This window comes from Mustela nivalis (genome assembly GCF_964662115.1).
Source record: "Mustela nivalis genome assembly, chromosome: 18".
NCBI classification, from domain to species: Eukaryota; Metazoa; Chordata; class Mammalia; order Carnivora; family Mustelidae; genus Mustela; species Mustela nivalis.
Genome location: NC_139037.1, coordinates 16,067,869 through 16,090,511, shown reverse-complemented (window position 1 = coordinate 16,090,511; position 22,643 = coordinate 16,067,869). Strand labels below are relative to the sequence as shown.

At 36.8% G+C, this 22,643-nt stretch overlaps 1 protein-coding gene across 12 annotated transcripts in view; it reads left to right on the top strand.

Annotated features, from left to right (window-relative positions):
• NFAT5 (nuclear factor of activated T cells 5) overlaps window positions 1-22,643 on the top strand; it is a 115,088-nt gene that overhangs the window by 26,465 nt on the left and 65,980 nt on the right. For all 12 annotated transcript variants that reach the window (XM_082711656.1, XM_082711654.1, XM_082711657.1 and 9 more), the window contains one exon: window positions 22,203-22,328. Coding sequence is in view for 3 of the 12 variants with exons in the window: in XM_082711654.1 (XP_082567780.1) it covers window positions 22,203-22,328 (126 nt within the window). In the remaining 9 variants the exon portion in view is untranslated. The remainder of the gene's footprint in view (window positions 1-22,202; window positions 22,329-22,643) is intronic.

The following is a 22,643-nucleotide window of genomic DNA, read 5'->3' as shown; positions in this document are numbered from 1 at the left end:
AACATTTGAATGTGAATCTCCAATTTGCTCAAGACATTTTGAGAAAAAATCAGATATATGTATTTGAAAGAAAGTTAGCTTTTAAGGACAAGTCATTAAATAAAATATTTTTTAAAATAATAATAAAATAAAATAGGATCATATTACGAATTTTATAACCTGTTTTTATCTTTTAGTATATTTTGAACACCATTCTAGGTTAGTAAATGAAGTGTAACATACTTTTTTTTTTATTGCAAAACTTAAATAATGTAGAAATATAGAGTAAAAATCACAAAAATTCTCATCTCCTAGATAACCACTATTATATTTTTATACATACATATTTTTTACATAAGTGAAATTATTTTCATTTGGTTTTATATTACTTATAGCCTGCTTTACTCAACAATATATTTTCTATGGTCTGAGTAGATCTTTATTTTTATTTTTTTTTAAAAAAGATTTATTTATTTGACAGACAGAAATCACAAGTAGGCAGAGAGGCAGGCTGATAGTGAGGGGGGATGCAGGTTCCCTGCTGAGCAGAGAGCCTCATCCTCGATCCCAGGACCCTTGGGATCATGACCTAAGCCGAAGGCAGAGGCTTTAACCCACTGAGCCACCCAGGTCCCCTCTTTATCTTTTTTTTTTAAAGATTTTATTTATTTATTTGACAGATAGAGATCAGAAGTAGGCAGAGAGGCAGGCGGCAGGGGCAGGGAGCAGGCTTCCCACTGAGCGAGAGCCCGATGTGGGCCTCCATCCCAAGACCCTGGGATCATGACCAGAGCCAAATACAGAGGCTTTAACCCACTGGGCCACCCAGGTGCCCCTTTATCTTTATTTTTAAAATGGCCATATTATATTTCTTGATATGGATATGCCATCATTGCCATCAATTACTCAACCAATTACTTAGGTTTGTCTCTGAATGGAGTGGAATAATTTACTTTTGGAATGTAGTAGTGTTTATACTTGGGATTTGGAAGCTGGGCAGAAAGGTATGGGTATGGGAATGAAGTCACATCCTTTTCCTGCCTGGATAATTTAGAGATGTAAACCTTTTTAAAATTCAAAATTAATGGCAATTTTATTTTTTGTGATGATTCATGAAATGCCGGGGTTGTTTTTTTTTTAAGATTTTGTTTATTTAGGGGCGACTGGGTGGCTCAGGGGGTGAAAGCCTCTGCCTTTGGCTTAGGTAATGATTCCAGGGTCCTGGGATCGAGCCCCACATCAGGCTCTCTGCTCAGCAGGGAGCCTGCTTCCCTCTCTCTCTGCCTGCCTCCCTGCCTACTTATGATTTCTGTCGATCAAATAAATAAAATCTTTAAAAAAAAAAAAAGATTTTGTTTATGTGATAGAGAGCGCAAGCAGGGGAAGCAGCAGTCAGAGGGAGAGGATCTGATGTGCGAGGATCCTGATGTGGATCTCCATCCCAGGACCATGCAATCATGACCTGAGCCAAAAGCAAATGCGTAACTGACTGAGCCCCCCAGGCACCCAAAAATGCCAGGTTTATTTATTTATGTTTGTAAGATTTTATTTATTTCTTTATTTGAGAGAGAGAAAATACAAGCAAGAGGAACTGCAGAGAGAGAGAGGGAGAAACAGGCTCCCCCTGCGTATGGAGCCTGATGCAGGGCTGTATCCCAGGACCCTAGGATCATGACCCAAGATGAAGGCAGATGCTTAACCCACTGAGCCACCCAGGTGTCTCAAAATGCCAGGTTTAAAAACATTTTTTCTAGTTATATTGGTTCCCCAAATGAATAAACTAGTTTTAGGTTTCTGTAGTGTTTTGAATACTGCAGCCCTGTAATACTCAATACTCTTACTAAATATAAATGAATGAATTAAACAACAGAAGCTTAGTCAGAATTTTGTTTTCACTGACCAGGTTTATAAAATGTGACTTTTACTGAGTTCCTGTATCTTTCCAGAAGATGTTATAGTTTCACTAAACATCTAAGAAGCAAATTGGCAATGGCATTTGCCAGTGGAATAACTTTAATTCACTTCTAGTACTGTAGCATGGTGGCATTTTTAACAAAGTGATTTGGAGCATATGGATTAAAAGGGTGTAATCCCCAAACTGGTAGGTATATGGAATAGGATGAGGAAGGGAAGCAAATTAAAGGAAGGAAGTGGTATATTGAAATTTTAAGTTTATTATTATAAGAAACTATGTCATTTTGTGTACAGTATAAGCATAAAAGATTATCAGAATTTTTTTAAAACATGAAAACTTGTATTATAACCTGTTTTCATGTTAGAACTTTCTGTCCCCAGATACTGTTTTCAGCTGCAGCTGTTAGTGGGCAGAATGTATCCCAGTCTTCCTAGTTGTTCATTAACCTATTAGCTCTTGACTACTTTAATTTTAAAGTTCAGAAAAATTGGCTATTTGTTAGTTGAAACGGTTAAGACCTACAGTTGGAACTATTCTGCTTCTTGTATATCTTACAAATTTGAATTCATTTTAAGAAAAGTATAATTTTAATAGACTAGCCTTATGTCATGATAAATAAAAGTAGGATTATATACATTATAGGAGAGTGCTCAAGTAAATAGATTACACTAGTGTTGTATCATACTTTGCACATAACTGTGTAGAGTGCATTGACACACACTATTTTATTTAATCTTTTTGACAACTGGAAGGTATTGTTATCATCGCCATATTATATATAATAAAACCAGGGGTGCCTTGGCTGGGTCTGTTGGTGGAGCATGCAACTCTTGATCTTGGGTGGTTAATTTGAGCCTCAGTAGGGAGGTAGAGATTTCTTGAAAAATCAAATCTTTTATTTTTTTTTTAAGATTTTATTTATTTATTTGACAGAGAGAGACACAGCGAGAGAGGGAACACAAGCAGGGGGAGTGGGAGAGGAAGAAGCAGGCTTCCTGCTGAACAGGGAGTCCTATGTGGGGCTCAATCCCAGCACCCTATTGACTGAGTCACCCAGGTACCCCCAAAAATCAAGTCTTTAAAAATATAAAATAAAATACACCAGAACCCCAAATGATAAAGAGACTTGCCCATGTTGACCCTGTTCATCATTTGGAGAGCTGGGTTAGGAAAAAAAAAAAGTATTCTGACTTCTGATCCATTCCTTTTTTTCTTTAATCTCTGCCATGATCATTTGCTGACTGACTACAAATATAATGGTAAAAGACAAAAATGTGATTCCTATCCTGATTGAGCTTATCTTCTAGTTGGGGAGATAGACTAGTAAATAATCAATTAAAAATAGTATTCTGAGAGGTGCCTGGGTGGCTCAGTTCGTTGAGCTTCTAAGTTTGGGTTTTCCCCAGGGTTATGGCTGGGAGATCAGGCTCTGTGCTCAGCAGGGATCTGCTTGGGATTTTTCTCTCCTCTCCTGCTGCCCCTCCCCACGCTGCACACACTCTCCCTCACTTTCTCAAATAAATCTTTTAAAAAAGTAAAATTCTGGGGCTCCTGGGTGGCTCAGATGGCTAAGCATCTTCCTTCAGCTCAGGTCATGATCTCCAGAGTCTGGGATTGAGCCCTGAGTTGGGCTCCTGGCTACCTTATTGGGGAATCTGCTTCTCCCCCTCCCTCTCCCTCTCCCCTCGCCCTGCTGGTATGCTCTCTCTGTCTCTCTTAAATGAATAAATAAAATCTTTAAAAAAAAAACATAAAATGTTAAATGAGAATCTTCATATATTAGAACATTGTAACTAACTCTGAAACTTCTATTTTTTACATATTTTTTTAAATTCTTATTTACTGGAGAAAGGGAGGAGAGGGAGAAGCAGACTCCCCACTGAGGTAGCCTGCCTTGGGGCTCAATCCTAGGACCCGAGGATCATGACCTGAGGCAAAGGCAGACACTTAACCCACCAAGCCACCCTGTGGATTTTAAAGTCTTTTTAAAAAATTGCCACTGGAAAGGGATCAAGAAAATTACCAATCCTTATGATCAAGAAATAATAATATTGATACTCTTTTGTATTAGAACTTACTTCCCCTGAGTCTTAACCTCTTAATTTTTCTATATGATAAAATTAGCTATTTAAACATTAATACGTATAGAAGGATTTGTTACATGTCTCTTAAGCATCTGCTTCTGTAGCACAGCCACTGGCAAACAGGAATAATTGAATTCTCTTCTACAGCATTTTGAAACCATGCCACTGAAGTCCCTCAACTTTTACCTCTTCCTCTCAAAAATTTTGGGGAGTTTTCTCATGTTCTACTTTATTTTTCTCTGTCAGTGGAAGAAATGTCTATTCTTTTTCTAAGGCTCCCCCAACTTCTTGGACTTAATTCCATGATAGTTACTTCATTTTAATATTTTCCATCTCTTCTTTTTCATTATTTTTTTCCATGTTTTTGTTTACTTGTGACAGTAGTTGTCAAACTTTTAAACTATGAGCTCTATGGAGGTACCTCTACATGATAAAATTTTTAAAAATTGTACTTAAAAAAAGAAAATGAATTCCTTATGGTAGTATAATCCTATAAAAATGCCCTGGAAAAAAGTTTTATTTAGTCATTATTATACTGATCTCAGTTTCTTCACCACCCAGTTGTTCCTTAACCCTTTGTTAGCATGCAAGCATTCTCTAGGAGATCCAGTGAGGATTTTACAATTGTGAAACCCTAATGGCATTTTTCTTAATTAAATCTCTAATTTATGTCCTCTCAGATCTTCAAGACTTTCCTTATGCCTGGCCATTTCCCTTACACTATCAAACATACACAGTTTCTTCTTCCACATAATAAAATAAAATAAACCGTTTATTTGGTCCTGTCTCCTTAAGTATTTTTTTCCTTGTCTTTGGAAGGACTTTGTGAAATAATAGTCTGTATTTCTGCTTACACTGCATTTACTTCCTCACTTCCATTCGGTCTTCAACTCTTTTGCCTTCTGGCTTCTCTCCCCATCACTCCCTTGATACTTCTTTGGCAAAAGTATCAAGAAATACCTCTTGCCACATCAAATAAATGCATTCTTCTGAGTTTTTCCTTACTTGAACTGAATGAGGCATTTTCATTTTTGGCAGTCCACTCCCAAGACTGTTCTTTTTTTGACACTGCACTCTTCAGACTCTTCCCTGACTGTAGCTTCTTGCCTGGCTTCTTTTCTTGTTCTGATCCTTCTGCCTTTTCATTTTTTATATGGTCTGTCATTAATCTTATATATTCCCACTCCTTCTATTTTCTTGTTCATTCATGCACTCATCAAATGATATCTGTTTGTGCCATGCACTGTGCTATTGCTGAGAGTGAGGACTCACACAGCCACTGTCCTTTTTATGTAAATAGTCTAATAGGAAATACATGTAGATTAGCTGGCAATTGTGGAACAGTGTATGATAAATATTCTGGTAAAGGAAATATTGAAGGGGCACTTAATTAAGACTGGAATGGTCAGGAAAAGCTTTTTGGGAAGAAGTAACTGTTGAAAGGGGCTTTGGTAAGGTAAGTGTCTCAGGGAGAAGCAATAGCATTTGCAAAGAAATAAAAGTCAAGAAGTGTTTGGCTGAAGAATTGAAGATCATTGTGTCCTGAGAGTGTAGAGGGAAAGAGGAGAATGAGGAGTGGTAAAGTTGAAGGGTTATAAAATAGGCACTCATTACTATTTATTCAACAAATATTTAGTGTTCCGTTGTCTTACTTTATAGGTGTACTATCATATAAGTATACTTTTATTTAAAAAGATTTTTATTTATTTATTTATTTGACAGAGATCACAGGTAGACAGAGAGGCAGGCAGAGAGAGAAGAGGAAGCAGGATCCCTGCTGAGCAGAGAGCCCGATGCGGGGCTCGATCCCAGGACCCTGGGATCATGACCTGAGCCGAAGGCAGAGGCTTTAACCCACTGAGCCACCCAGGTGCCCAAGTATACATTTTTTAAAAGCTTTTATTTTTAAGTAATCTCTACACCCAACATGAGGCTCAAATTTACAACCTCAGTATCAAAAGTCACAGTTCACAAAGTGAGCCAGTCAGGCACCACAACATAAGTATACATTTTAATAGCCTAGTTTTCACTCCTGCTGCTATGAACAACCAAAACTAGATTTTAGAGGCTGAGTGTATGATCATTGATTACTGCTGTAGACTGGTGTTACCATGGGTTTGTACTAGTTATATTACTAGATCTGACTCAGAATGTTTCAAGACTTTTATTGATTATTCAAGATTTTGGCCACCTGTCTCTGATTTTAAATTATAATCATTGCCATTAATGTATAATCTATTCCTATTGTCTAAATGTTTAATATATATATGGCCTTACTCTAACTAGATTTTCTTTCTTTTTTTTTTTTAAGATTTTATTTACTTATTTGACAGGCAAAGATCACAAGTAGGCAGAGAGGCAGGCAGAGAGAGAGGAGGAAGCAGGCTCCCCACAGAGCAGAGAGCCTGATGCTGGGCTTGATCCCAGGACCCTGGGATCATGACCTGAGTCAAAAGCAGAGGCTTTAACCCACTGAGCCACCCAGGCACCCCTCTAACTAGATTTTCAGTTCTTTGAGGGCATAGACTACTGTGTCTAATTTCTTTTTTTTTTTTTTTAAGATTTTATTTATTTATTTGACAGAGAGATAGAGAGCACAAGTAAGCAGAGTAGCAGGCAGAGGGAGAGAGAGAAGCAGGTTCTCCGCTAAGCAGGGATAAGCAGGGAGCCCGATGCAGGGCTCAATCCCAGGACCCTGGAATCCTGACCTGAGCTGAAGGCAGCCGCTTAACCAACTGAGCCACCCAGGTGCCCCCTGTGTCTAATTTCGTTGACATCTTCACTTGTGTTAGAATACAAAAGGTATAAGCCGCTGCCTTCGGCTCAGGTCGTGATCTCAGGGTCCTGGGATCGAGTCCCGCATCGGGCTCCCTGCTCAGCGGGGAGCCTGCTTCCCTCTCTCTCTCTCTGCCTGCCTCTCTGTCTACTGTGATCTCTCTCTGTCAAATAAATAAATAAAATCTTTAAAAAAAAAAATAGAGCTTCCCTATGACCCTGCAATTGCAATACTGGGTATTTACTCCAAAGATACAGATGTAGTGAAAAGAAGGGCCATCTGTACCCCAATGTTTATAGCAGCAATGGCCACGGTCGCCAGACTGTGGAAAGAACCAAGATGCCCTTCAACGGACGAATGGATAAGGAAGATGTGGTCCATGTACGCTAAGGAGTATTATGCCTCCACCAGAAAGGATGAATATCCAACTTTTGTAGCAACATGGATGGGACTGGAAGAGATTATGCTAAGTGAAATAAGTCAAGCAGAGAGTCAATTATCATATGGTTTCACTTATTTGTGGAGCATAACAAGTAGCATGGAGGACAAGGGGAGATGGAGAGGAGAAGGGTCTTGAGGGAAATTGGAAGGAGAGGTGAACCACGAGATACTATGGACTCTGAAAAACAATCTGAGGGTTTTGAAGGGGCGGGGGGTGGGAGGTTGGGGGAACCAGGTGGTGGATATTAGAGAGGGCACGGATTGCATGGAGCACTGGGTGTGGTGCAAAAACAATGAATACTGTTACGCTGAAAAGAAAAAAAATACAAAAGGTATATTTATATGTGTCTCTATGTGCAAAGTTTATATGTTTACAAGATTAAAACTCAAATCTTGTACTTTAAACTTCAATGGGCTTAACTCAGTGTCTTTTACATAGGGCACATATAATTTTTGTCAAATATTTACTTAAGTAATCTGAAACATCTTCAAATTTATTGAAGGTTGTCAAGTAGAACATGGTGATATTTGTTATTCTTCTTCTCTGAGCAAAGAACATATTGATATCGGTTAAAATTACAATGGCATCACTTCTTTTAGCCAAGATAGAGTAATAGGGGCTAGATTTACCCTCCTGCCTGAAGCAACTAAAGAGAGATAAAATGTATGAAATATTGGTTCTCTTTACATGTACCTTTAGACAGTGAAAAACAGTGACAATAAAAGGGGGTGAAGGGCAAACGAGATGAGCCCTACAAGTGCCCTGACTTACTCCTTGAAGATAGTTTCTAGGCTCTGGTGATGCAGAAAGAGGCAATCCAGGTAGAGCCCACCAGTCTCCTGAGTTGAGGTAAAGCTAGGAGACTGGGAAAGCTGAGATAGCTACAGTTCTCAGGTGGAGTACTGGAAGGGAGGGAAATGAACATAGAATTCTGAAGATCAGCAGAAGGTCTCCTTTGAATATTCATTTGAGTAGTGATCATTACCTGTGTTCGCAAAAACTATGCAAGATTGAGGAAAAACTGAGGGATTAGAACAGTGCTCAGAACTCAAAAAAAGTCTGGATATAATGCCCACTTGTACTAATACAAAGTAGAAAGAGACTAGAAAACCTTTTAATTCAGGGGACATTAGGTAGTGTTAAGAAGGGTCTTGCTTCAGTAGTAAAGAAAAATGAACCCTGGACTGAACAGGCTCTAGTCATGTCTAACAAAGCTTAAAAAAGCAAGAACCAAAAGGATCAAACTGTTTCCAAGTAACTTAATCAAAAGCTCAAGAATTTTTATAAGAATGTAAAAACATCCAGCCCACAGTAAGGTAAGGTAAAGTTTTCAATGTCTGGCATCCAATCAGAAATTGCCATGGTACTCTGAAATTTTGTTTTATTTTTTTATTTTTTATTTTTTTAAAGATTTTATTTACTTATTTGACACAGAGAGAGAGAGATCCCAAGTAGGCAGAGAGGCAGGCAGAGAGAAAGGGGGAAGCAGACTCCCCGCCGAGCAGAGAGCCTGATGCGGGGCTCGATCCCAGGACCCTGGGATCATGACCTGAGCCGAAGGCAGAGGCTTTAACCCACTGAGCCACCCAGGTGCCCCTGAAATTTCGTTTTATTTTATAGAAGAGTACTAGTCATGGAAAGAAGCAGAAAAATACAGTTCATAGTGAGAAAAATTAGTAAGTCAGAACTGATCCAGAAATGACTGGTGGTCTCTGTTGTTTGACCATTGTCATTGCACCCATTCTGTTGTTTGCACCCAGGTTATTGGCCTCTCCAACATCTGTGAGGCAAAAAGAAAACCTAGGCAACCACTGCTCTATCATTCCTGGGTCCCACCATCCATAGCTGGTCTGCCTTCTTTTCTCCATTTTTCAGTCTTCTTCTGTGTGTTCTTTAAAAATGTATGTAATGTCCAGGTTTTTAGCTGAACTTGGAGGAGTAGAGAAAACTGTGTCTACTCCCATCTTTCCAATAGAGAATGTCTCTGAGACTTCATTTTTGGAGTGAAAACAAACATTCCTTGGTGAATCAATTGATATCCATATGGAAGACAGTGAGCTTTGACTTCAACCTCATAATACAGCAAAACCAATTCTGGTTGGATATAAATATGAAAGGTAAAGCAAAAAAAAAAAAAGCTAGAAGAAAATATAGAATATCTTCATGTTCTTGGGATATATGCAAAGATTTCTTGAGTGGAACATAAAAATCATTAACCACAAGTGAAAACATTGATAGACTGAACCTCATTAAAATTAAGAACTTTTGTTTATTAAAGATACCATTAAGAGGGTGGAAAGGCAAGGCACATATGGGAGAAGATATTTACAATATGTATATTTGACATGTGGTCTGTATTTAGAATACATAACATACTCATAAATTAATTAAAAAATAAAAAAGGACAACCCAGGGGCCCCTTGATTGACTCTTGATTTCAGCACAGGTGATAATCTTGGGGTCATGGGATTGGGCCATGTTGGGCTCTGTGTTCAGCAAGGAATTGTTGCTGAGCACAGCTTGAATATCTCTTTCTCCCTCTACACCCCTCCCCCCCAACCTCCCCCCCCCACCAGCTCATGCTTGGGCTCTCTCTCTCACTCTCTCAAAAAAACAAAACAAAACAAAGACAACCCAATTAAAATACGGGTATAAGATTTGGACTTGAACAGCTGTTTCAAAAAAGAAGATAACTGGGGCGCCTGGGTGGCTCAGTGGGTTAAGCCTCTGCCTTTGGTTTGGGTCATGATCTCAGGGTGCTGGGATCGAGCCCCACATCAGGCGCTCTGCTCAGTGGGGAGCCTGCTTCCCCTTCTCTCTCTCTCTCTCTGCCTCTCTGCCTACTTGTGATCTCTGTCTGTCAAATAAATAAATAAAATCTTTAAAAAAAAGAAAAGAACCACATGGCCAATACGCATTTGTAAAGGTGCTCAAAAACATTAGTTATCAAATTAAAACCACAGTGTGGTGTCACTCCATCTCTATAAGACGGCTTATAAAAAAATTATAAAAACACTTCTTTATGACTGAGCTTGTAGAGTAGCCAGAACTTCATACATTGATGATGAGAGTATTGATGCAACTTCTTAGGGAAACTATTTAGCAGTATCTACTAAAGTTGAGTGTACACATACCTTATGACCTGGCAATTTTATCTCTAAGTATGTATCCGAGGGAAGTACATATATGTGCACGTGAGAAGGTTCATAGCAGTATTTTTGTAATAGGTAGAAACTATGAACAACTCAGTCATTTAACAGCACAATGAGTTAATTATAGAATATTCAAAAGACAGAATAATACATAGCAATGCAGAAGAATGAACTGCTGTAAGCTGTATCAATAAACACCAGACAGTGCTGAGTGAGAGGAGCTAGGCACAAAAGGATATCTCCTTTGTGATTCTTTTATTATATAAAGTTTAAAAATAGGCAAAACTATAATCTATGGTAATAGAAGTTAGAAGATTGATTAGTTCTAGGGCTGGTACCGGAGACAAAGCATGAAAGATGCTTAATCAGATGGGTGGTAGTTATGATGTGTGTGTTCACTTTTTAAATTTCTTCAAACTCAAGAGTTAAGTTATATCTACTTCACTATATGTATGTATTAGGCTTTAATAAAAAGTTAAAATACTGAAAAACAATCTATTCTGAAATTATGACCTATAAGATTCTAATAATTATGTTTTATTATACATACTTTATGGTCAGGACACTTTTCACATATAATCAATACTATGATTATAAACATAAAGTACTTTATAATTTCTAAATTGTAATGTTATGAAATGTAGTTTATTTTTAGAGCAGTTTTCTTTTTTTTTTTATATAAATTTTTTTTTTAAGATTTTTATTTATTTATTTATTTGACAGAGAGAGAGAGATCACAAGCAGGCAGAGAGGCAGGCAGAGAGAGAGATAGAGGGAAGCAGGCTCCCTGCTGAGCAGAGAGCCCGATGCGGGGCTCAATCCCAGGACCCTGAGATCATGACCTGACCCAAAGGCAGAGGCTTAACCCACTGAGCCACCCAGGCGCCCAAGGAATAATTGTTTTATTTATACATAACTTTATGGTCAAGACACTTTTCACATATATCAATACTATGATTATAAATGTAAAAGTATTTTATAATTTCTAAATTGTAATGTTATCAAATGTAGTTTATTTTTAGAGCAGTTTTCAATTTTCTAGAGCTCTTTCTCTACTTTTGTCTGTTTGTGGGCCACATCATGGCAGGAAAGATTGCATGAGCTACCCTTTCATTTGCTGTTGTAAATGATAACTGAAGATGATTATCACAATTAATAAAAAGTGTCTTTATGGATCAGTAAAATGACATCTAGTTACTACATCAAAATCAGGCTATTCTTTATTTGCAAGAAACAAAGTATTGAACTTTCATGTTATAACAAATGTTATTTGTATTTAGAGTGTAGCCAGGAGGTAGATGATCTGGAAGACTACCATATGCCGTCAAAATGTTACTCATTGAGAATCTTTGGGTTTTGTCCATAAGAGGTAATTCTAGTTAATATCTGTCAGGTTCAAAATAATAAGAACTGTGCTAATTTGCTTTATTATTTTATGTATTGTTCAGGTCTGCCTGTATCAAATATTAAGTATCAAATATCTAAAATTATCTACTGCCAAGTGAAATAGCAGTTGTCATTTTAATCAGGAAGGATAGACAACACTCATTTCCTTTTCTTGATATATAAATGTAATTGTTTTCTCTTTAAGGTTTAAAATTTAATCTGTAGAGGATCATTCAGGTCTTTTTAGTATTCTTTTCTACTGTTTAGGGGAAAAAAATAAATAGAAAACTTCATGCCTGAATATTTGAGGTGAAATTTCATGCTTTAAAGTAATAGCTCTTTGCCAGGATCAGTTGTGGAACTCTATAAAAATGCACATTGTGGGCGCCTTAGTGGCTCAATGGGTTAAAGCCTCTGCCTTCAGCTCAGGTCATGATCTTGGGGTCCTAGGATTAAGCCCCGCATCGGGCTCTCTGCTCAGTGGGGAGCCTGCTTCTCCCCCCCCCCACCCCCGCCTGCCTCTCTGCCTACTTGTGATCTCTATCTGTCAAATAAATAAATAAAATTTTTATAAAAAAATGCACATTGTATGATCCTGCCGACTGTAAACCCTTATACAGTAAGTCTGCGATGGAATCTCAGGGCATCTTCATTCAGGAGAAAAAAAATACATATTTCCAAATGCAGTTCTGATATTCCTTGTTGTTACCACTGTCTCAAATTAAGAGGCAGAAGTAATGAACTTGCTCATTTGTTTTTTGCCACTAATGACAGACAGATATTTTTGATCTCTAAACAATCAGCTTACTTCCAAAAGTATGAGGTCTGGATATTTTGTTTGTTGATAATCCTTGTGTGGAGTAGAGTGGAAAAAGTGAGCCTTGTTGATTTATTTAATATTGGCTTGAGGGAGGAAAAAAATTCATGTTACATGAATACAGAAGAAGAAACTTGATAGGAAATAACTTTTTTTAAGTCACTGAAAATGAAGACCCTAAAATATGAAAAATAGTTTTTAATCTGTTCATTAAGAAAATGGTAGTTTAGGTGATCATAGGGTAGAAACTAGAAGATGAAATAAGGGGAAATAGGGTATTTAGAGTAGAAAATATTGCAGAAAATATGACTTTTAGTTAAAGTGGTACAACATTCTGGTAGTGATAACAAGGAAAATTAGATAGATTTTTGTTTTCCCTCACTGAGATTTTGGGGATAGAAACAAGAATTAATATCATGTGATTGGGGACACCTGGATTGCCTCTGCCTTCAGCTCGGGTCATGATCTCAGGGTCCTGGGATCAAGCCCCAAATCAGGTTCTCTGCTCATCAGGGAAACTGCTTCCCCATCTCTCTCTGCCTGGCTTTCTGCCTGCTTGTGATCTCTCCCTCTCTCTCTGCAAATAAATTTTAAAAATCTAAAAAAAAAAAAAAAAAATCATATGATTGGATAGAATCAGTCAAAATAGATGATTTGCTCATTCGTTCACAATATTCATTCCTTCATTCTAATTACATAGAAATGCTGGGGAGGGGCGCCTGGGTGGCTCAGTCAGTTAGGTGGCTGGCTTCAGCTCAAGTCATGATCCCGGGGTCCTGGGATCAAGTCCCACATTGGGCTCCCTATTCAGCGGAGAGCCTGCTTCTCCGGCTCCCTCTGCCTGCCAGTCTGCCTACTTGTGCTCTCTCTCTGTCAAATAAATAAATAATCTTTAAAAAAAGAAAAGAAATTCTGGGGAAAGGATTTCTCTTTTCAGCCAGCTATTCTGTTGAAGATCTACCTTAAACCAATCTTAGCTATACTAATCATGTCATAACCTAATAGAAATATAATTTCTTCTCTGTAAAAACCGAGGGTTATACTGAATATTTTCATCACTTCTACCCCTCTAATGTTCTATGCTTTTTATGTGACTTTTAGGTTAATCTCACAAAACTATATTCATTCATTCATTTCATACCATTCTTGGCCAGCTCTCTTTATATTTAATCTCTCCTTTTTTCACACATAATACCTATGTCTGGTACTGATTGATTATTTATGTACTTGCAGTCTACCTCACTGGACTATAAGCTATTTGAAAGCAGACACGTGTCACTTTAGTGTCTGTACCAATGAACACAAAATGAATTAGTGGTGACAAAATTAGGTTTTTTTTTTTTTAAAAACTTCTGAACTACTTCGTAATGCAAGGTCTATGCAGTGTTATTTCTATGCAGAAATAACACTGATGTTAGGAACTCTGTTTACTATGTTACCGTGCCTGGCATATAATTGACATTTTAATACTGTGCTTAATTAAAAGAATATACTGTGCTTAATAAATGAGCTTTTTGCGGGGGGCAGTGCCTGGGTGGCTCAGTCACTAAGTGGCTGCCTTCAGCTCAGGTCCTGATTGGGATCCAGCCCTGTGTCAGGCTCCCTGCTTGACAGGAAGCCTGCTTGTCTCTCTCCCACTTCCCCTGCTTGTGGTCCCTCTCTCACAGTGTCTTTCTCTGTTAAATAAATAAAATTTTATAAACAAAAAAACAAATAAGCAAGGAAATCATCATTTATTAACTGTCTTTTCAGGATTAAAAACACAATATAGATAAAATAATATATTAATTCTACTTATTTCTTTTTGATAGATTATTACATGCATTGATAAGTACATGGTTATTTTAGTTTAAAAAGCAATAACTAAAATATAAGGTTATATGATATGGTTAGCTGTTAGGCAGTGAAAGAGATGTTTATTCAGTTTTGGTTTTGTAAACATTCAGTTCAATTTTAAGTGTATGTACATTACAGCGTATGGCTCTGATAGCACACACTAGGCTGCAGATAATTTCCTTACGTTTCTTAGACTCTGCACTTGGCTATCTCTTCTCTCTCTCTTCCCCTCTCCATTAATGTTTTCTTCACCCTGTTTTAGCTCTGAAACCCCATGCTACCTACTTCCCTCACTATCCCCATAGATACCCTCCTCACCCAAGTAGGGTTCTGACACCAGCCCTGGATCCTCCTCATATCCCTGTTTGACTCTGTCCAAACTCCACAGTTCTTAAAGCTCTATTGAAAAAGCATTCTTGGGGCGCCTGGGTGGCTCAGTGGGTTAAGCCTCTGCCTTTGGCTCAGGTCATGATCTCAGGGTCCTGGGATCGAGCCCCGCATCGGGTTCTCTGCTCAGCGGGAAGCCTGCTTCTACCTCTCTCTCTGCCTGCCTCTCTGCCTACTTGTGATCTCTATCTGTCAAATGAATAAATAAAATCTTTAAAAAAAAAAAATAAAAGAGAAAGCATTCTTATAAGATCTTTGAAATTGTAAATAGCCATAAATGTTTTACTCAATAGTTTATGTCATAGATATGACATTTAAAGTCTTATTTCTTCTAGGACAGACTTTACTCATAGTTTCAGTAAATTCAGAATCTAGATAACCAAAATGGTTAGTTGAATAGTATATTCCATTCTGTATTTCTTTTCTTTTCTTTTTTTTTAAGGTTTTATTATTTGAGAGAGAGAGCACAAGCAAGGGAACCAGCAGGCAGAGGGAGATGTAGAAACAAGCTCCCTGGTGAGCAAGGAGCCCAATGTGGGACTGGATCCCAGGACCCTGGGATTATGACCTGAGTGGAAGGCAATTGCTTAACTGGCTGAGCCACCCAAGCATCCTCCATTCTGTTCATAAGTGTTTAGAAACTACTATGAAAAGAATTGTGAAGTTTTTAGGTGAAAAGTAATATGTACTAGAAAAATATGTGTTATATTAAAATGATTGTGGAATTCAAATTAGTCTTCTTATTTCACAATTGATATAATTTGTACTGCTGTATAAATTTAAAATACCTTAAAATACCAGATTGTTTTAGGAAAACAGTAATAAAATATATTCAGGAAGAAGTGATATGATTAAGTAAATATGTGACAGCAAACTATTAATTGACTTGAACTTAGATGAGAAAAATTCATTAAAAAAGAGCATCACCTACTAGCTATTCATAACTTTATAATCTTTTAGAAACCAAATATCCAGTAGACCCGCTGCCCGTACATTTTTCCAGTGGAGATGCCAAGTGTGATGACTGTCAAGCCTGAAGTGTTTATAACAGAATGAATGTTGTCTCTCTTCAATGCAGAACTGTGTTGGCACAGTGGAGGTGCCAGGCATTTTGTTATAGAATGTCTGACATGAAACCATAGCTGTGGGATTCACTGGCTTTTTGAGATAGTTAATAGAGGGATGGAAGGGTAAGGCAATTAGTTCCCAAGCCATTTGCAAGGAGTTTTTGAAAGTCTTTTAATTCTGAGGTGCTATACTAGCTTTGTATTTACCCAATTTTAAAAATAAGGTACAAATGTTTATAAATGGATTTTTCAGTATTATAGTATGTGCATCTGTTATAGGAAGCAGTCATTATTTCAATAACTAGTATCTCTGCTGAATCCTTAGTTTATTTTTTGTTAAATTTTAAAGCATTCCCAGAACAAAGTAATACCCTTTTGACCACAGGTATTTTCACTTATGGCTGCTTGCTTGATAGTTAAAAAGAAATAATTTATTTCTAATTTATTTCCTTTCCTCCTGTCTTTTTAGCATTTATCTCTGCATGCAGTTAAATCAGTAGTATTAGTTGTGTACAACTTTTATTTATTTTGTTACCTATAAATAGTAAGAAAGCTTTCAGAAAAGTCATAAAAAGTAAGTGGGCTCTCTGACAAATTTGGTCTTTAGTTTCTAACCCTAATGCAGTTGAACATTGAATGCTAGCTGTCAGGTCAAGAAGGGTTAGGTAAGGACACAAATGCCAACAAAGGACTGATAAGTTGCAGAGTTCTTTTTAGCAGATCATCTTATAGCAAGTCTTTGAAGCTACCCACTATCCATGCATAATCTTAATTTTTTTTGTATTTACTGATTTCTTGTATTTTTTTGTAAAAGAACATCTGTGAGCCACTGTCTAGCCCAGTTTATTTCAGTTCCTCCTCTGTCCTGTCTCCTTTCTCCCCATCAAAGGAAACCTTTGTCCTAATGAACTTTACATTTATCGTTCCTTTCTTCTTTTGTATCATGTTTGTTTTTCATTTTTTACTGTTGCACAGTGTTCAGAGTCTTTATTTGTAAAACCTACCTCACAGGATTGTTTTGCAATTAAGTTAAAATGTATATAATGAGCTTTCCACAGTGCCAGTGTCACCCCCAAAAACTTAATAAATGATAATTGTATTATTAATATTATTTTGCTGAGAGAGAGCAAGAAAAGCTTGCCTTTTTTCAAGTGTTTCCTATGTTTTGTCTCCCTAGATCCTTTCTGGGGAAAATGAGAGGGTGTGAGGGTTTGAGGTCTTTTCACCTTTTCTTGGGACTGAAGAACTTACAGAACGATACAGTAGACAATGGAATTTGGATTATCAGTGGTTAGGGAACATTTTTCCCAACTGAGAAAATTAAAAAAAAAAAAAAAAAAGCTGCACCATTAAGTTACCAACTTCTCCCTTCTCTTTCACTGCATTGTGCCGTCAGGATACGATTTCTGTCTACTTTGAGTTTGATGCAGTATAGTGAAACAACTCATAGCCAGTGTTGAAGAATAAAAGACCAAATTGTTCCAGAAAATAATCAGTGACATAAGTGGATCAATTAGAGTTTACTGAATGACCAAGCAAACAAACCAGCCAGTCAGCCCATTTTTACATTGTTCTCCTTTCCACCCAACACTGGGAAACACTGTTTTGCTTTCAGAATCTGAAAATCATTTAATTCCTCCATTTCTTCCTTCTTCCTAATAGCCCTAGGCTCTACAGTATTGCACCCACGTAAGACACTCTTGATCTTCTGAGCTTGTTTCCCTTTCTGCCTAGTTTTCATACACTTTTTCATATACTTATGTTAATAATTTCTGTTAACAGGGGCGCCTGGGTGGCTCAGTGGGCTAAAGCCTGTGCCTTCGGCTCAGGTCTGATCTCAGGGTCCTGGGATTGAGCCTGGCATTGGACTCTCTGCTCAGCAGGGAGCCTGCTTCCTCCTCTCTCCCTGCCTCTCTGCCTACTTGTGATCTCTGTCAAATAAATAAATAAAATCTTCAAAAAAAATTTTTCTCTTAATAAAGTTATTTGTTACAAGTAACGAATAACAAAAGTTATTTATAACAAAGTTATTTGTATTGTTACAGATAACAGAGTTGTTTATTTATTCATAAAGTTATTTCATACCTGTCCTAATTCTACTACAAAGATATTTAAGCAGTGCACTTACTTGGGATTTTGGTCAACTGAAATTCATAATGAACCGTTAAGTGAGTTGGTTAAACATTAATGCATAAATTATTAGCAACATAAATAGAAAACATAGATAAGACAATAGTCACTTCAATCCTGGTCGACCAGGGAAAGAATCCCTTAGAAAACAGTGCCTGGCTGGCTTAGTTGGTGGAGCATGGGACCCTTGTTGTGAGTTCAAGCCCCATGCTGGGCATAGAGTTTACTTAAAATAAAGGGGCACCTGGGTCACTTAGTCAGTTGAGCATCTAACTCTTTATCTTGGTTCAGGTCTTGATCTCACAAGTCATGAGTTCAAGCCCCACATTGGGCTCCACACCCAGTATGGAGCCTATTTAAAATAAGAAAAAGAAAAGAAAAAAGAAAACAAAAGCAAAAGCAAAATTATTTCTCAATTTAAAAAAAGAGAAAGTGCCTTTCAGTACATTGTACAGGAACAATTTTTACCAACTGTTACATTAATCCTAACTAAATTTCACTTATTCCTTTGGGTAGATATTCCGGTGTGGTATAGTCTGTGATGAATTATGAAGCACAATATATCTCTCTTAAGCCTATGTTATTCACAAATTTGATCTCTTAAGCCTATGTTATTCGCAAATTTGATGTAGTAACCACCTCCTTCCAGGTTGAACCCATACATTTTTGGGTGCTGTTGCTCAGAGTCATCTGTTTTATTAAGCCTACCTTTCTTCATCATGGTTATGAGAACTTTGTAAGATTTTTGTCAGATATTTTACTGAATTTAGGATAACTATATCTGTGGCATTTTCCTGACCTCTAATAGAAGAGCCTTAAAAAAGCAAATTTAGATTAGTGTGCAGCTTGGCCTTCATAATTTCACTTTTCACAAATAGAAGCTATGTGAAGAGATATTTTTATCCAGAGGTTTATTAGGAACAGTGAGAGACATATCTTGCTCTTGTGCAATTTCACTTGTACTTGTTCTATTTCTTTCTCTCTCTCTTTCTTTCTTTCTGGAAACATCTTTAGTGATGTATAATTTAAATATCATGAAATTAACTCATTTAAAATATACAAATTCAGTAGTGGTTAGTTTATTTACAGAGTTGTGTAACTGTTACCATAATCCAATTTTAGAACATTTTTACCATCCCCAAAAGAAAGCTTGTGTCCATTCTCACTCTCTTTTTTTTTTTTTTTTTAAAGATTTTATTTATTCATTTGACAGACAGAGATCACAAGCAGGCAGAGAGGCAGGCAGAGAGAGAGGAGGAGGCAGGCTCCCCGCCGAGCAGAGAGCCCGTTGTGGGGCTCGATCCCAGGACCCTGTGATCATGACCTGAGCGGAAGGCAGCGGCTTAACCCACTGAGCCACCCAGGCGCCCCATTCTCTCTTCTTTAAAATAAAAAAGAAAGAAAGAAATCTAGAAGTGATTTTACTTTTGTTTTCTAATGAAGTCTTTCCTCAAGAAACTGCCTTTTCATTATGGATTTCCTGGTCTTGGTCTTCATAGTATGTGCTTATAAACCTAGAATTTCATTCCTTCCTTATTTAACTAGTTTAAAAGATAACACAAGGAAAATAGATAAAATGTCTTAACATGAAGTGGTTAGTACCAACTTAGGACAATTTTTCAATTTCGTGGATTTATTTATTTATTTATTTATTTGACAGAGAGACACACAGCGAGAAAGGGAACACAAGCAGGGGAAGTGGGGGAGGGAGATGCAGGCTTTCCACTGAACAGGGAGCCCGATGTAGGACTCGATCCCAGGGCCCTGGGATCATGATCTGAGCTGAAGGTAGACACTTAATGACTGAGCCACCCAGGCACCCCTCAATTTCATGGATTTTAAAGTATCTATGATCTTGTTCAGGAGATCTTTCATTGGGTAGTGAATACTGTAAAACTGTAATTTGGATTGAATTTAGGAGTAAATGACTTCAGTATTAACAGCATAATTTACATTCCTATAATCTTTTTATGTCTTATGGGAAGCAGATTTAAGAGTAAGGCCAGCATATGTGGTTGGGTTGTACAATTATAGCTTGGGGAGAGTTTCTTCAAGATAAGGGGGCAAAAGAAAAATTTAAATGAGGATTTAAGTCTTAGAGAGATTGTTTGGAGTAACAGAGCCAACCCAGTTATGTGTGAAATCAGAGCCTATGATGGTAATTACTGTATTAAATGCTTCTTCCCTTGGGTAGATATGATAAAATTTCGGACTTCTTTAATTTCCGAACACTTGAGTCAGTTAATCAGAAAATACCTTTGATGAAGGAATGAGTCCATGCTTCCTTCTAATTTACCTTGCATGTTACTTTGTTTGTTTTGGGGGGTAGATTGTGCGGAGAGCTAAGATATAATAAGTATTTAATTACTTTATAATTAATTACTTAATATTTAATTACTTTACAGTGTATTTTTATTAACATTGCTTTTATACCTCTCATATAGATTCAATTTTATATGCTTCTTTGGGAAAGGTAGAGTGTTTCAACCCACACAGTTTTGTTTTGCTTTGACTTATTTAATAATTAAAGAAGTGGAGAAATACTTACTAAACTAGTAAAGTGCTATTGGTGATGGGCTATTACTAGGACTTTTTATTTTTCCTGATGGAAATATATTTTGATAGATCCTTTCTCTTTTCATCTAAGCTGTTTTTATTTTCATATTTTCTTTTGGTTTGTTTGGACAAAAAGGAAGGACTTGAGTATGTTTCTCTTTTATGCATAAGGAAGTCTTATTCTCGGCATGTATTGAGAAAGATTATTGTTTTAAAACCAATATCCTATGATAGTGGCATTTCTGTTTTAATTAGGTTCTCCAAGTGTTAGGTATTAGAGTTTTTCAAAAGACAATTTTCAGTTGATTCTGTGCTGCGAATAAAGATCATTTAATTGTAAAACTTGTAGTTTTAGCTTTCTTTCAGGCCATTCTTCCTTACACCTATCCATGTCAAAGTTGGTATACATAATTCAAAGATTAATTGGAAGGATCAAAGTATATATATATTCAGTGATCAGTAAACTAAAAGTATTGTTTGTTATCAAGGATAAAATGTCTTAGAGAGCTACCTTTGTTTTTTAATCCCTCATGCAAATGATTAATAAATAGTCTTTTTTATTTGTTGGAATGTTGGATTTCTTGGAATACTGGGCAAGTTCCTTAAACTCTTTTGAAAATGAGCATATGATTCTAAGTGGTCGTTAGAAGTTCCTTCCAACATTGATTCTACTACCTTTACAAGATATTTTGAGAATTAATTTGTGCCCCAAACCATATAATAATAATTATAAAAGAATTTTTAAAATAGTAGATATAAACATAAATTTATGAACAGTGATTATAAAGTACCTTAAAAAGATATATGAACACAATAAAAGATAGGGATGCCTGGGTGGCTCAGTCGGTTAAGCGTCTGCCTTCAGCTCAGGTCATGATCCCAGGGTCCTTGGATAGAGGTATCCATCTTACTGCATTGGGCTCCTTGCTCAGCTGGGAGCCTGCTTCTCCCATTGCCTGAAACTCCCCCTGCTTGCGCTTTCTCTCCTTTCTCTCTCTCTCTTTCTCTTTCTCTCTGACAAACAAATAAAATCTGAAAAAAAAAAACATAGAAGTAATTATAGTCTAATTTAGGCATTTATCCTTTCTGATTTAAGAGTATCCTATACTTGTGCCTTTCTAGAGTTTGGAGATAGCTCAGAATAAAAATATAATATTTCCTTGAGCTGTGACATTCCTTGTTTAGCTTTTTGGGGGAGAGAAAAATGCATTATGATAGTGAATTAAAGTATTTGCTATAAGGTGCTGGTAGAAGAGTAAAGCTAGACTAGTGGTCTCATTGGAGAAGCCATTTTAAAGCTGGTAAGAGTATAAGTTACACTCTTATTATTACAAAGAAAGAGTTTGTTCCATTTTGTGTTATTTGACATTTCTTATATTTTGTCTGAGTTTATTCAGTTCTAAAATTTAATAGCCTTAGCATCTTTAATATAAAGGAAGAGACCAAGAAGAAAACAGGGGACAGAACTAATGGAAAATTCACTCTTCAGTAAAATTGAATAATAAAAAAAAATTGCTAATAATTCTTTACAACAGTAGTTATATGGAGTTCTTTTTATGTGTGTGTGTGAATAATATAGTTTTCCTCCTGAGTGAAAAGACCTATTAATTTCATGTTCATGTATTAGGTTATTGACTTACACTCTTTTAAAACTTTTTTCTCCTTCCTCCTACAGAATCTGTCTATGATCTTCTCCCAAAGGAGTTACAGTTGCCTCCATCTAGAGAAACATCTGTAGCATCAATGAGTCAGACAAGTGGTGGTGAGGCAGGCTCGCCTCCTCCAGCTGTAGTTGCTGCTGGTATGCATTTCATTTTATTTTATTAAAGAAAACTAGTGTATTATCTGGCCAACATGAACAGTGCTGGCAAAGTTCATATCAAAAAGAGTGTGATTTGAGGGTTTTTTTTTAAGAGGTTTAAAAATACACTTTTAACCTTAAAATATTTCAATGTACACTTCTTGATATAATTCTTATTTCTTACAATTTCACATTGGCACAACTATTAGTGCCATTTATTTTTTAGGAGCTTATCTTCAACTGTGGAAATAAGCTTGAAGCTCTTTTGTTGACTGCATATAAAAAAGTTACATACCAAGCTATGGATAGAAAATT